Genomic DNA, 16427 nt, shown 5'->3' with positions numbered 1-16427 from the left:
CTTCGGAGGACAGCGTGTGTTTGTCTTTGCTGCTCCCGAGTCAGCGCGGGGGTGGTAGCGGTGAGCTGAGCCTAAAAATAATTGGCTATTCTAAATTGGGAGAAAATGATAAAAAAAAAAAAATTGTCGACTACTAAATTTTTTAAAAATAGTAAAAAAAAATAAAATAAAAATAATATATATATATATATATTTTGTTGAGCTAATTTCATTTATATCTATTGGATTGCAGTTTACATATGACAAAGCTCTCTGTCCTGTCCTACCATCAGGTCCTAGGCACTTTATCAGTCAAATACCACTGTGAGTAAATGATTTGCAATGGCATTGGAACCACAGTGGCAGCTATAATTTGTTGATTGGTACCATAATAGTAAATGTTCATATCGTGTCATAACAATGGCTGTATGAAGAAATACACACTAGTAATACACTGGTATTTTTAAGGGGTAATAAAGCCCTAGCTGAAAGGGTACATATTTTACCATCTATGTTATCTGTGCTGGCCCTTTCATCCGTATTACTGACATCTCTTATAGCAGTAACCATAGTGACTGGAGACCAAACAGGAAATGCTCTCTGGTGTTAAAGAAAGAGGCTATAAATTTTAGGTCCAACGACTGAGACATTTAGCATTTTCGTTTCCAGCTCCCGTGTTACCACCTCAGGAAAACACAGTTTGAAATATTTGTCCAAATTGCGTGAGGGTAAGGTTTTACAAATGAAAAGACCCTCAAATGATTCTTTATTGTTTTGTATTGGTAGTGGGATTAATTAATTGAGATTCCAAATACTGTTCTCCTACAATTACAAAACACAGGGCGGTTTCAATAAACTGCTTTTATTGGAGGATGCTTTGTGTGTACTTGAAGACAGCTGTCTGTGTCGCTAGCGTAATATCCTTCACTTTGTCTTGTTATCTCCATGTACAGTCAATGCATCCTGTACTTATTGTAGAAGTATAACAGTACATATGCCATGTTCATATGCACTGTATATCTCTTTGTGTGGAGCAGCCTGACTGGGGGTGTGATCGGAAGTTGGCTCATTCTTACCAATATTTTGCAAATGTGTACCAACCATACCTTGTTACAGAATAGCATTAACATAATGAATGTGGTACTGTCCAATACCTCACATTGGCATATCAGCTTCAATAACAGGACAAGACCGTAACACAGTTTTTATACATATATTTGCTGCTCTGTAAAAGCTGGTGGTTAGTTTGTTGGCTTTAATGGATACATAATGGAAGCTGAACTGAATTCCCCTGTGTATTTTCCCCAGTACTTTCTTCAGTGCTTGTGTGCCCTTCTATAACAAACAATAAGCAAAATTGGCCCTGAGAGAAATACTGCAATCAGTAAATCCATGAAAGTGCCGAAACGCAAAACAAGCTCCAGGAAGTACAGCATAAATTGAGCTCCCAATGGATGAACTTTAAAAATTATACCACCATATGCCCTATAAAGAAAAATGATAACCTGCAGCCTTTCCTGATGGATATTCTTGTACTAGTTAGTTTCTAACGATATATTCTACCACAATTCGTTGAATTATAACAAAATTCACAATGTACAATACACATCCAAAAAACAAAGTTACATTTTCAGATGATACAGGTTTCTTGTGGAAACATGGGAAAGAGAGGTAAGGTGATTGTAATCTAAGAGTTTCACAGCTTTAACTCTGAATAGATAGATAGATAGACATATAGATAGATAAATAGATAGATAGATTTATAATGTGGAGATGTTAAACCTCTGGAGGTGGCTAGCTTTGAGGGGGAATGATTACTGGAATTTTAGATGTAGGTGCTCTTCTGTGTTGAATAATTGTGAGGTAATTTACATTAAATTGTGGGGTGACATTAATAGCATGCAGTCTGCAAGTAGCAATTTTTCAAACAGAACTGTGAAGCGCAGAGTAAACCTTACAAGAGGGAAGTCCATTCTGCTTTTTTAATTACATCTTAAAGCACAGCTATGATCACAGGCTAGAGTAATGCCTGGGGAAAACAGCACAAGGTGAAACTTCAGCAAAGTCAATTAAAATCTATTTTACCATTTCATTTTTTGTAAATGGTTTTATATTACTTGACAGGGCTTAATATTGTCAATGCTGCGGTGCACATATTTTTATTTTTTCAGAATATTGAAATACAAATGAAAATTGATGTTACTGATTAGCATGCTAATTGGGTTTTGTCTGCCCAAGTGAACTGGTGTAAATAATTACTGTAGAAATGATGGCCCAGAATCATGAGCACTATTTTTGCTGATAAAACAAATTATAGTAAATAAACCAGAACGTTTGCATATTTTAACCTGTTGCAAGCTGCTGTTCTCAGTTCTTCCACAAGCAGACACATATATATAATTTTATTAGTGTCTGATCAATAAAGCAGAGACCATCAGTACAGCAGTCAAAACAGTCTTTCGTTTTATATTTGTATTCTCAATCCAACTTCCTCATGCAAGAGGTTGAAAATGAAAGGAAGGGAGCCTTTTGAATTGTGCACCACCAAACTGGTCAGCTCTTATGTATACTGTGGAATCAATTGCGATATTGATCAATCACTAATTTGATGAAAATAACTGTTTAAAGAAACATTTGCAGGATACAAAGACACTGGACTTCATGCAGGGCTTATCCATTTGAAGCTTGGTAACTGCCTGAATAAATTAAAATGTATACAGTAACCACAGCAGTCAGCTTCGCCTAATGTGTCTGTCAGCCAAAAACTCAGTGGACACACTAAATAAACAGTCGTTAGGTATTTAGATAACCTGATTTGTGTGTACTGCATAACATATTCATGTGAACCATTTTTAAAACCCAGGTGTTTTTAATGGTATTCCCATATGGTGAACTACATTGCAGGCCTGACTCCCTAACACAGATGTGAAGGTGGCATTTATATTTCTTAAGTACTTTTCCCTCAGAGAGAGACGCTTGTTGAATATTTTATATTATTGTAATGTTCAATTCATTGTTTATGTTAATTGTCTTTTTAAAGAGCATTATTAATGTCTTTTTTTTATGTTGACGGCATCTGTTTTTCAGGTATTGCATTTTTATTATTCATCATCCATAACGAATACTAAAAGGTCAAGTAGGTCTCCAAAGAACACATTAGCAGTATAGAATTCAAATATCATAAAGTTACAAATTCAGACGCAAATGGAATTTAAAAAAAAAATAGATGTATTAGGAAACGAACTAGGCAACCCAAGCTCTTACTATCAAAGTCTGGCAGACCTGCTATTTTGCCCATTGACGGCTATGCTACCCACTCTTTGATTTGGAACATAATATTACACAGCTTAGCGAATTGATGAGATGGAAATAGAAGTTGCTCAATTAAAAGTGAAGGACAGAACCAATATTCAAAACCATGTTGAATCAGCCAACCCAGTAGGCATGCATGCTTGCTCAATTGTTGAAGATTTGTGTAGATTATCATTACTTGTCTTTCCTTATCATGTTCATTTTGATGACTGAAAGTCAATAAAATAAAGATTTTGTCAGGGTTTTCATGATTTCTGATGGCACTTTGACACCCAATTTGTTGCAGACTATTACGTCTTTGTCCAAATTAGTTTTATTATTCAGTACTTAGTCACGAATGTGTGAGCCAGGAAAGGGCTCTTTATACCTAATGATCCCTTATAACATATCCTTGCTGCGGCACACTTCATTAACTTGTAGTTCAATGTTTGCATGACTGTTGTATAGTTAGTTCAGCGCATTGTGGCATGTGACAAGGGTTCATGTACATTATTTTAAACATTCCATTATGTTTAAGTTATTAAGTTTCTTTTAACATGTATAAGGTTTGCATTATTGCATGTCCAATAGTTATGGCTAATGGTAATACAATAAATAGTTTATAAACATATCTCTATTTATGTTTAAGAGGTAATGTGACAGAAATGCAGCCGTGCTTCTGCTTGAAAAGAATACAGTTGGTTTGTTGCCTAGGGATAATCAAGTCTTTCTCTGTTAAGACTGATTGTTGTGTGCAGTGCAAACACAGCTCTGTTTGAATGTTAACAGCAGCCTCACTGAGAAGCATCTCTGCTATATTAAAGCATGTTGCTAAGTGACTTTGGGTAAATAAATGGCAGGTTAATGATTTGTGGGGCTGCTTCAAGCTCTGAGAAAGAAATAAAATCAAATTAACAGGTCCTAACTTCCTATTAACAGGACGATCGATCGTCTTCACTGAAAATGCCTAAGACGTGAGTTTTTCTAAGAGTAGGTGACTAGTCTGTTTTGTCCAAGTTAGTATTCTGCTGTTATCACTAAACATTAAAATGTTGTTGTTCTTTTTGGTAAAAAATAGTATACAGATTACAAAGTTGATTGCTTTTTTGCAAGTGCACATACTGTAAATGATTTAAATTTGATTCTATAAAGTTGATTTGTATATATAAATGAATTATTGCATACAACAATACAACAATATATTTTCACTGCTGTACTGTGGCCAGTTTATCAGAGTGGTTATTTCACAGCACATTGTGGTGTGGTTTTTGAAAGTTGTTATGTTTGCTGTGTGAAGAAGAACATTTTCAGACAAGTATAACGTGTAAATGTAATAATTTTAAGCAGTTATATACAGTGCATAATTGTATGTTTCAGGACAGGAGGTGTAACATCTTCTAGTCGAAAGATTTCACGCAGTTGTGAAAATAAAGTCCCTTCAGTGTCTATGTGCAGCACTAAATACTGGATACATTTCTGTCATATTAATTATATATCCCTAGTAAACTATATTGTTGATTACAGACAATATATATTAATTATATGTCCATAGTAAACTATGTTGTTGATTACAGACAATATTTTATATACAAGTATTTTTTCATACTGGGCACTGGGAAAATAGCTGTATATGAAAATATAAGTCAAAATTCAAGTGAATTCCTTGTGCTTCTCTTACAATAAAATAATGTTGTTCATATCATCTATACAGCTTACCAATTTCCAAGCAGCTTGCTTCTGTCAAAGGTAAAGCATCTCTCAATTTCCAATATCAATAAACCTATATTTATAATCACCTGAACTAAGCTGTCAGCTACCAGCTAACAGACTGAGCAGATTTGTTTTTAGTTATTTTTTCCAATGACAGAGGCCTTGAATAATCATCTACCTGTCTTAAAGTTGTTGTTGCTAACAAATATACACGGGTCTCAAATGTGCAGTTTTGAAAGAAACACATGTTATGCCAAACGTGTATTTTCATTTTAAAACATGATATCTGGTTGAAGAACGTTCTCAGTTTTCATGCCGCCTCTCAGGAAATCTGTTACACTTGTACTTCCTAGGTCATTTAATGTTAGCAGTTTTCAGGGTCAAAGGATGTTACTGGTTTAAAGTTGGATAATGACAGAAAATAAGCTGTTGAAGGTGTGGGAATGTTTCCCTTTAGGTAAAATGACTAAGGAAGTGCAACATTATCTGAAAGTCTGACAAACAGAGACTTACTGTAGTACCAGATACGTCTTTAAAAATACATGTTTAATATAAATTGAGCTTCTGGAATTATTTTGTTAGATGTAATCCTGTACCACAGCTAAAATGGTTAGGATTATATCATTTTCATGTTTGTTTCGCTATTTTTCTTTCAGCTTTTGGAAAAGCCTCAGATCTAGAAATGGCGACTGCAACTGCAGCACTGGTATTTTATAACTCTGCTGGACCAGACGGCAAACTCAGCAAAGCAGGAGCAAAAGATTTATTATTGACACAATTTCAGATTTTCACAAGGGTAAGACCTGTATCACTTAACATAAGTGATCGTTATGGCTATTCACAGAAGATTATGGTATTTAAAAATGATTCTATAACCTTTAAGTAAATGTAGTGTACTGGAATAACACCTAACATAAAAGGATTTCAATGTATTTATTATTTATACGCCAGGAGTGTTGATGTTTGCTAACCTTTAAAGAAATTCTATGAATAGCAAATACAGAGCAGCTCTCACTTTCTGACATAGTAAAAGGAAACATGCAAACAGATTAAAGGCAGTGTCTATGGAAATTAAATGACACCAGGAAAGAAATACCATAGAAAATACAAAACATTGAAAGAATGCTGTAATTATTCATCTCATGTATGCTATTTGTCTCCTAGCATACACCTATATTTTAATGTCCTTCCTTTAATGATTTGTATACCACACATTAACGTATAAGATGAAACAGAAAAAGCATAACATATACAATTGAACGTCTTATAGTACATAATGAATATTATGGGATACAGACATAAACTCCAAGTTTGACGTATTCTAATTTTCCAAAATAAACTGGACAGCTCTTACCTGGTAACAAACACTGATGCAGCATTTTTTCTGTGTTTATGTTGGGTCTCCATTCATATGAGTTGGACACTTAAGAATTAATATAGCTAGGGTAGGGTTTGGAGTGATTCAGGGGATTTCTGAACTAAAATGCAATATGAAGAAATGCTTGGAGTGCCCTGGGGTCTATAATAGTAAGGATTAACATCTTCTTCTCAAGGCAGTACCTCCTACAGCACCCTAACACTAGGCGATGGTATGAGTGGACCATTCTCTATTTAGAACAGTCCCAGCATCTCCCTCTATACTCTTCTCTGGGTTGCGCTCATTTAGAAGCTGTGCCAATGTCACAGAATATATCCAAATGAATAACAAATGAACACGGGGTCTTTTCAAATCATTCTGAACACGAGTGTGTTTGACAGGGACAAGAGACGAAACCAAAATACAAAGAAATCTTCGCTGACCTTGAAGTAGAGAAAGAGAATAAAATGGATCTAGAAGACTTCTTGGTCTTGGTAATAAGCCTGACAGTCATGTCCGATGTTATACAAGATATTCGAAATACAAAAACCTCCAAGTAAATACGTTGCAGTTAATGTTCACATGAAGCTGTTGGCTTGTTTCGGCTTTGTAACTTTGTAACTTGTTTTTTTATTTATTTATTTATTTTTTTTGGGGGGGGGGGGGTTAAAGGGTTTGTTGTAAAAAAATCAAATACTGTATAATGATAACATACAATTTAAATCATTTATTTGGCCATGGCTTGAACAGTAAACTGACCTGATAGGATTTGTTATAAATGATGCTATATAAATGTAAATTGTAAAATTGTAAGAGCATCTAGATACAGTGAGTGCACACACTTTCTCCAAAGGCAACTAATATATATATATATATATATATATATATATATATATAAATATATATATATATATATATATATATATATATATATATATATATATATATATATAACTTGCGGTGCATAATACTATGTGTAGTTTATTGTAATAAATAAAGCAAATGGTGTTATCCATTTTCTCTTGGGAGATTACAGCACATTGAAAATAAGCAGATGGTTATGTATCCCACTGATGTAACAGAATAAGAAATTGATTGAAAAAGATGATCTGCATACAATAAAGTATTTCCTTGCCCTTGCAGTCTGTGTTCCTTTTTCTTTCTATTGCTATGTTCCTAACTCATATGTCACCAGCATGTTGGTATGGAAAAACCCCACAGTCAACTTTGTGTAAGATTAATAACACACATATCATAATAATTCGGGCACATAAATAACATTTACTGAATGTGTATAATATCTTCTTTTTTTTTTTCACCGAGTAGAAAGAAATTCAAAAAATGCATTTTAAATTATATCCAATTAAAATACCACTGAACTTTCGAAAGATATGTGCCCTGCTGTCTGATTCTAGAGTCTCTGGAAGGATTAAAAAGACCAAAGAATAAAAGGAGTCTGTTTCTGTTATTTAATTCTCATAATCGAACTTTGCCCACTTGCTTTTTCACAGACTGTAGACTCGGGAGTGAAAAGGCAAGTCATTGCTTTTCTTACAAACAAGGTTTTCAAAGGTGTTACCCACATCAAACACTTTACTCTTAAAATCTCATTACATTCTCAAGGGTCTCTATTCCGTAACAAACCCGTTTTCACCTGGCAAGAATTCAGGTTATTTAAACATTAAGTAGTATGCATTCTTTAGTATCAGGGTCAGTCAGCACTATAAAGCTATTATTTATTTATTTATTTATTTATTTATTTATTTGGCAGACACCTTTATTATACAAATAAATAAATAAATATATAAATAAATAAAATCTATCAACTGATATTTATTGACTGATTACAATTGATTTAGCCCAAAAGAAGAATCTGTTGTTTCAAGCATGAGCTAAAGAGGTCAAGGGAACTTAAATAACCTTGCTTAAAAAAAAGTCAGTGTTGTGCAATATTTGGCTTTATACAGTCTCTGTGGTTAACATGGCAACAGAGAATTATAATGTACTTCCTTATTACTCTACAGCAGCCAAGTAAAGGAACACGGCTCTATGTATCAAATACAGTAATTTGAAGCATACAAGATCAAGGCTAACGTTGAGCTGGCTGTCTACAACCTTCTTGAAACATTTTACAAGTATTCTGGCAAAGAGGGGGACGCCCTTAAACTGAACCAGAAGGAGCTCACAACCTTACTTCAACAAGAGCTGCCTTCCATTGTACAGGTAAGAAATGCACTGGAGACAAGTGCCTTTACATGCAACACACACCTCATAGCCTTTAGAGAAAATGTTCCAATTCAGCCATATGGTCACAGATACACGTTTCTGGGGTTTCAACTTAAGGATTAAAGGTGAGGATTTTCAAAACAGTTCAATCACCAGTTATTGCAGTATTGGATGTGAAAAAGGCACCATAAGAGACCAGGTTACCACATGTATAAACATAAATAAGTGGTGCTCTGCAGCTATCATGTATTAAGTAGACACTTGACTTCAAATGCAATTATTTCTGTGTTGTTCCAGTGAGTCACTATTTAAACATGTTAACCATTTCATTGTTATTTTGTAAAATCAGTATCCCAGCTGTGTAAACTGCACATTGGATAGAAGGTGGTGTGCTTTTGCAATATCATTATTTTGAATAAGATATGTGGGATATTCCCCCAGTCAGTTGTTAGTTTATAAAGTTTAAATCAATGCATTTCAAACGGAGTGAGTCACTGTTTGTGATCTAACAAGGAGATTTCATTGAACTTTGACAAGGTATATGTTCAAGCCAGTTGAGTCCCTAACAAGCAATGCTCAATCACTTCTGAGGCTAAGTAAGAGTCTGCCTGGGCTAGACTGACTGAAAATCAATGGGGAATGAAACCATTTGAAGGTCCCACATATGTGATAAATTCAAGTGATATTAGTCTACCAGCAGGCTGTTGCTGTAGTAAAGGAAATGATCAATTACTCAATTATTGTATAGGCTCCTCTTCCAAACATCTGACAGACAGTTCACAGATAAGACAAATCAATACGAATTACATCAGGCTTAGACTTTTTATTTATTTTTTTACGATGTAAACTCCTCCATGCTTTATTCCTTTCTAGACTTTGTTGGCTCTTCTGTCATTTGCCACGAACAACCTCTTAAATTGCAATAAAGAAATACTAAAATAGTTTTTTACCTTCCTGAAGGAAATTCCAATGTTGGTCAGATTGGTGCTGGTTGTACTGGCTCTGGAGACTTGGCACTGGTTAAGCTGGTCCACAAGCATAGCTTGATTTAAAACCACTTTACTTTATTATTATTATTATTATTATTATTATTATTATTATTATTATTATTATTATTATTATTATTATGCTATAACCATTGTCTGGGATCATATATGCCTGCAGGCCAGCCAAATAGGAGGCCAATAATTATTTGTTACAATTCCCAACTCTTAGCTTAGGAACATTTTTTGCTGAATATGCAGTCTGTGAATCTATTGGGATTTCATCAGTCCAAATAAGCTCTTGTCATACTAAATTAGGCAATAAAATATAACATGTATTCAAGCTTGAAATTCATTTGTTGACAAAGAAGAAAATGTATCAAATGAATGGTATCCATAAAGTGGTTCTCAAAGAGTAGACAAATGTAAAGATCAAAAACATGATTACTACAAATCATACAACAAAAAAACAATTATGGTTCTGTCAATATCTGACATATGCACCATGTATCGTTAAGAATGGGAAAGCCTGGAAAATAGAACAAATACTGGATTACAAATAAAGTATTACTGCATTTTTTTTCTAGATCTTTGTAACAAATCTGTACCAGAGTCACCATTATTCACTGCAAGCTAATGCTTCATTATTACAAGCCGTAGGGCACTAATTTGAAACCCTTTACTGCAAAGATGTTTATTGCAAGATTTATTATATTATTCAAATATATTTTGTTATTCTTTTGGTTAATGAAAAATATGATGGAAACAGTGGTCTCAAATTAGGATTTATAAAGATATGCTGTATCTGTCTGTCTTTCGCTGTCTCAAATGTCATTTGTTTTTATGGTACAGGATGCTGTTCTGCCCTCCATAGACACAAACGGGGATGGAGAAGTTGATTTTGAAGAGTTTATAAGCTTCATAAATGAAAATACTACCACCAAGTGGGACAGATATGTCCGAGCTTTGTTAACAGGAAAAAGGTAATTCACCCTAAAAAAAGACAAGTATGCACACAGGTTTGTTAGAATATACACATGCTGACATTTCCTATGTTGCAGAAATACTAAACTGGAGGTAAAGACTGCAACAGAAAAAGCCATGGCTGTACTAATAAAGACTTTTCAAAAGTATGCTGGCAGAGAAGGAAACCCACTGTGTCTTGAGAACAGAGAGCTAAGGGATCTAGTCAGGGTAGAAATGCCCACAATATACAAGGTAGTACTTAACATTTCATATAGTAAGAACTGAGGCATTTTAATATCTAAATACAGTTACTACAGTTAGGAGAACTATCTATCTATTATGGTTTTTTTTTGCAGTGCTTTCAAAGTAACAGAAAGGGTTCAGTAGACATTCTGAGGATGCTGGACACAGATGGAAACGGGAAAGTGGACTTCAAAGAATTTATGTCGTTTCTTGCCAAATTCGCTGTTGCAGTAGATATGTCAGTTGTGCACTCAGTTGAGACCAAAAACAGCTGAATGCACGTAAAAAAAAACTAAACACAAAAGTTTTGATCATGTCTAGAAACATTCAATATTAATTTAAATATATACAGCAGACATAATATTTAAAACCACTGATAATTACTTTTCACACTAGTTGTTAACTATGTCAGTGTGACATAACCACATTAGGTACAATTAAGTATTTTAGTTTGGTCTACCATTGTATCTTGGAGGTCAAGACTTTTGTTTTTTCTGCTTTGGTTAGAACTCAACTATTGGTACCCTCAGTGGTTTTATTTCCAGTATATTCCTTGACCTTCACATATTGAGTTCTATTGTATTCCTTTGGCGATTACCTATTCCTTTTGAATTGTCTTTGTCCTTCTTCAGAAGTTTTGGTGTTCGATGTTATACTGTGCAATTAATTATATATTCTTCTTCAAAAAAAAAAACTTTAGCATCTGATTATAAAGGATCAAAGTTTGGTTTTTTTTACCAGCAAATATATTCACTCACACACTGAGTTTTCACCTCATTTCTCTCGAAGCAATCTTTAAGAATGTGTAGAAAATAATGGGTGTGTGTGGCACTCTTCCCAGAAAGCACCAGAAGTAACATATTAATTTCATTGTAACGTTTATAAATAAAGATAACAACAAATGTTCAATGCACTTATTCAATGCATATATTTTATTTAGAATATATCCATTAAAAAAAACATAATGTGCATATATTTTTAAATTATTTATTATCAATTCCATTTGCAGACAATGAGGAGCCTATTAGTCAATTTGCAGCTTAATAAAGGATATCACAAAATGAACTGCTCATGGTTTTTTTGTGCAATTACTGTTTCAATATTTAAATGACTCTGCCTTAATTGATCTGTTGCTGCCATTAGCGATTTGGTTCAAAGGTAATTACAAAATTGTTCTATTAACATGTAAATGCAGTACTGTAATAGGCTTCCAATCATCCAGCTTCCTAAAAACCTTCCCTAGCAGCCACTTTTTTATTTTAATTTGAGAATTAACAGCAAAATACATTAAACAGGAGATGAGATTTAAATATTTACCAAAGTATTTTTTTGCTTGCTTTCTCTTTAAAACGAGAACTGTGTAGAAAACTAGGTCAAGAAGACAAAAGGGGACTAGTACACTGAAGAAAGCACTAGCCGAAACGTTTGTCTACTTGAAGGATGGGGTTATCATGAGGTGTTTAACTTGGCTCTTTTTGTCAATAACAAATCTTTGAGATTGCTGTGAAAGTAACCCTTAGGTGATTAGGCCTGTAATTTGGACCTAAGAAACATATCATGTAAACACAAAGGCCTGCATTGTATTTAAATCTGAGCATATTCCACAAGCTGATATATTTACCCATTTGTTACACTGAAATTCTTTGAAAAGCAGCCAATATAGTTGAACTAGTCAACAGTTTTGGCTGCTGTAGCTACTTTACAAGTGTAAACGCAGTAAGCCTGTCTCTACATGCCTGATTGCTTGAATTCTTCAAGATGGATGATAATGGGAAAGGTTTTTCAGCCGCAGGTTTCTTTGTTAGGGAATTGATATCCTTGTGCTTTTGACACCTTCTTTGGCACCTGCTCTATCTTTTCACCATCTTGCTAGTGATTTTGAATTAAATGTCACCTCTTTCCTGTACCTAAATAAAACAAATCAAAGGTTAATGACCGAAATGTCAATAATACACACTGCCTTCTTTTCATTGTGGAGTTGAACCCTTAATCCCTAAATCATTATCTTCACTATAAAAAAAGACTACAGGTAGAGCAGGGGCAGTGACTTTTTATTGTGCTGATTAACAATTGACATCACAAAGATGCTGCAAAATAAGCTGTCAGTCTTGGGCAGGTGTTGTGACTCTTGGTCTCCCAGTTCGTGGCCTGTCATTGACAGAGTGTGTCTGGTTATACCGTCTCGCCAGGTTTGAAATTGCTGGCTGTGAGCACCGAAGACGGTGAGCTACAGTACGCTGCCCTAGTCCAGCCTCCAACACGATTGCACGAAGGCGCTGCTCTCTATTCAAGCTTGCAATTCAGCAGCTGAAATCACTCCATATCCAGTGTCCAATCAACTGTCTCACTAATTAGGTGATTAAGTGCATCTGCTTCAGTCATAGTCACTCAAGCGTGTCATGGTCAAGGATGAATGATCGAGTGATTAAAAAGAAGCCAAAAACATTTTGTCAATGTCCATCATTTCTATACCTTATTTTTAGAGATACATCTATTATAGATACATCTCTTCATTCTGGTGAACATGTGATTTTTAGAGCATTCTGCTTTATAACGAGTCTATGGAGGGCAGTGTAGAGAACGCAGTGAGCTTCTGCTATCTTTATTTGCAAGTATAAATGGTCTTGTTATGCCAGTCAGAATGAGTTTAGTCCTTCGACACACAGATAATGTGTACTGTAGATGCATAGGCACATATTGGATCCAAGAACATAATCTTATGCTATCTTTTTCTAGGGCTCTGGAACAGTGTAGCAATATCTAATATCTGTACAGGAAATTAAAAACAAACATACGGTATTTTAAAAAATCTTATTCTTTAAAAACAGATTTTAACAGCTGGTTTTATACTGCTGAATACCTTATAACTAGTATTGAATACATAGTACAAATGTTTACATTCAAATGTCACTTACTCTTACTAACTTCACCTTCTCTTTCTTTCTATTTAAAATAAGAAATATATTAATTATGAACTGTGGCTTGGGAATAAAGGGGCCATGACTTACTCAGTCAGTAACGCACCTAATTGCTGATTGCAATCAAGTTTAACCAGGATAATTGTGCACTGAAACTGTAGTTTTCAGCGAGGTTCAGTGGTAAGGTCTATTATTTTAATTCCTTAACCATTCGCCCATGCGGGTTCAATTTAGGGTGAACAAATTACTTTAAACTTCCTGTGCACTACAAGTGGGCAGACAGGATATTCACTCAATTCCTCACTGAGGACAAGATGACAATGTGCAATAATTAAAAAGTGAGATCGCTATCTGATCATCAAAAACACTTGTTTATGTAAAGTCAAGAAGTAATCATTTTTGGCAATTAAAAGAACAGCATTTCAATATCATGTAAATTAGCACAACTAGGGAAGGGGTGCTGGATAAATAACCCATTTTGGCACATTATTGATAGTTGTTTTAGGGAGACGTCATTGGGTTATGAAGACCCTTTTAATGGATTTTGATTGTTGAACGTGATTTCCAGTCAGAATATTTTATGTTGGAGACTTTTTGGTACTCTCTGGCAAGCCCTATGACAGCTCTCTTTTAGATTGGTGCATTTCCAAATCAGGTGGCAGGTGAGAGCAAACAAGAAAGCTAAGAACACAGACATGAGAGTGAAGAGGAGGGGCATGTACCAAACCTTGGAATTATAGCTATGAACTGCAGGAGTCAGACTGGTCTGACACACTCCCTTCTGTTTGAACAAAAGCAAACAGCCTTATTGATGGGACATTACCAAACTGACCACTTCAAATCATATGTCTCACAAAAAGACAATCAGACTGAGGCTAACATCTGTTTCTTTTCAGTGTTATTGTGGCACAGCACCACCCGATGGGCAAACATTGCTACACCATTGCACTCAGATATGATGACATATGATAACATATGATGTTGCAGGGGCAGGTGTGGGAGTTTTCCTCACTGTAATATCTACCAGAACCGCGCCTGTCCTCGGTTTATCCATTTTTTAAGTGACAGGGGTCCTGAACATCGGCATCACTGAAAGGTGATTTTAATATCAGGGTCAGGGATTTTGAACCTCTTGCCAAAGTGATTGTTCCCATTCCCTAAATGGAAAAGAAATATCATTATATATGACAGACAGGATAATTACATACTAATATAAGGTAGATTAAAAGGTTATAAGAATAACTGTACATGCATGTATTTGAATGTTGTTAAGCTCTCAATAAAGTGTCAGGACTGGAACAAAAGCGTTTTTAAATGAACCAGTTACTACTGTATACTGGAATCTCACTGCTTGATTCACTATAGCGTCATGCCAACGTGTCTCAGTTCTTCCTTCACTAGACTAATATATGGTCAACAAATGGGCATATTAATGCCATACATGGTTTGTTATTAAGTGTGGCAGCACGGACAATCTGCCAGTGTAAATAATGGGTAGTATGGTTTCTGTTTTAATAAAGATTTACTATTTTGAATTTAAGTTTGGCAGGGATAGGGTTAATTCCACCCCCGCCAAATACACATGTGGAATGCGACTGGGTCTTGATTGCATAACTGATCAAGTCCCAGCCACATGGTATAAAAGGGAGGCCAAATCCTTTGTTTGTTGGAGTAGTTTGGAGACCCTATGGAAACCTTTAGGGAAGGCCAGGATTAATTTGTGTAGAGCTTGTGTTTTGTTGAACTGTTTGTTTTGGCCACTGTGCCTTGTTTACTTTGTAAATAAATAAATGTGTGCTTTGGCTTTAACAGCAGCTTCCTGACTCTGAATCTACATCCTGGTGATAAACAGCCTTGCTGCGATGCTACCCTTTCACAGTAAGAATAAGAGGAAAGAATCTTTTTGCGTGGGTACCATTCAAACATTAGAAGAAAATCAATTACTAGTAGGAGCTCTATTAGAAATAACCCCTTGTTCAAAATGCCTGAGCAGCTAAACACCTACCTGATCCAATTTCAAAGCTAAATGCATTATCTGCAGTCTAGATCCTTATAGTTTAGTCTAAATGCACTGGTGTTTGTGCCAACTGTGATTGTCGGAAATAGAGGATTTGTATGTGTTTGGAATGCATACAGGTTTTTCATTATTTTCGGGTGTAGTTTCAATAATGCTTAGGGATAAATGCACAGAACAAGATATTATTAGGGGTTTTATTTGATTTTATCATTAAGCAATGAAAATAAAATTATATGAATTTGAAAGTTTGTTTAAAATGCATGGCAGGTATTCAGTGACTGCTTAGGAAACAGTTCTGTTGCACCTTTTTTGTATTTAAAGGTATGTCTAATTAGGGATGTCTGAGAGGCTCTTTATTGAAATTTTAGTTTTAGCAACATTACACAGCATTTCTGCAGTATGTACTTGATGCCTGAAAAAGTGGACTCTTAAAAAGATTATTAGATGTAGAGTGGGATTGAATGTTTGACAACCTTATAACCCTATGTGCCACTCGTGGTCCTAAAAGCACATTCCATTAAACTTGGAAAAAAGCCAACAAATTGTGGAAGTAACTGGCAAAGATTGTTCGATTAAATGTTTATTCTTGTCTGGCAACAGCTCGGTTTTTGGAAGTAGCATTGCACTGGTAAATTCCTGGTACGGTAAATAAACAATGACAATGTTTTACAGTCTGTGTGTATTCAAAAGGCATTAGCCTGTTACGTGCTTAGGAATTCTGCAGAAATTGTTTTGTT

The 16427-nt window shown here is 35.0% G+C and overlaps 1 protein-coding gene and 1 long non-coding RNA gene across 2 annotated transcripts; both read left to right on the top strand.

Moving 5' to 3' along the window:
• Positions 1-4028: 4028 nt before the first annotated feature.
• On the top strand, positions 4029-6937 carry LOC117413814 (sentan-like). Its single transcript, XM_034023153.3, has 4 exons — positions 4029-4244; positions 4982-5016; positions 5637-5776; positions 6739-6937. The coding sequence occupies exons 1-4, from the start codon at positions 4234-4236 to the stop codon at positions 6895-6897; spliced, it is 345 nt and encodes a 114-aa protein (XP_033879044.3). The 5' UTR covers positions 4029-4233; the 3' UTR covers positions 6898-6937.
• Positions 6938-8222: 1285 nt separating this feature from the next.
• On the top strand, positions 8223-11811 carry LOC131701505 (uncharacterized). Its single transcript, XR_009308839.1, has 4 exons — positions 8223-8560; positions 10399-10529; positions 10608-10764; positions 10869-11811. It is a non-coding gene; the product is annotated as an uncharacterized LOC131701505 (long non-coding RNA).
• The last annotated feature ends 4616 nt before the right edge of the window (positions 11812-16427 follow it).

Source organism: Acipenser ruthenus, chromosome 25 (assembly GCF_902713425.1).
Source record: "Acipenser ruthenus chromosome 25, fAciRut3.2 maternal haplotype, whole genome shotgun sequence".
In the NCBI taxonomy this organism is placed as follows: domain Eukaryota; kingdom Metazoa; phylum Chordata; class Actinopteri; order Acipenseriformes; family Acipenseridae; genus Acipenser; species Acipenser ruthenus.
Note: the sequence above shows the minus strand (reverse complement) of the source record. Positions and strands in the feature narration are given on the sequence as shown.

Coding starts and splice junctions, on each gene's coding strand:
- LOC117413814 (XM_034023153.3), top strand. Junction 5,017..5,636: donor GCAGCTTGCTTCTGTCAAAG/GTAAAGCATCTC, acceptor TTTTTCTTTCAG/CTTTTGGAAAAGCCTCAGAT. Junction 5,777..6,738: donor AATTTCAGATTTTCACAAGG/GTAAGACCTGTA, acceptor TGTGTTTGACAG/GGACAAGAGACGAAACCAAA.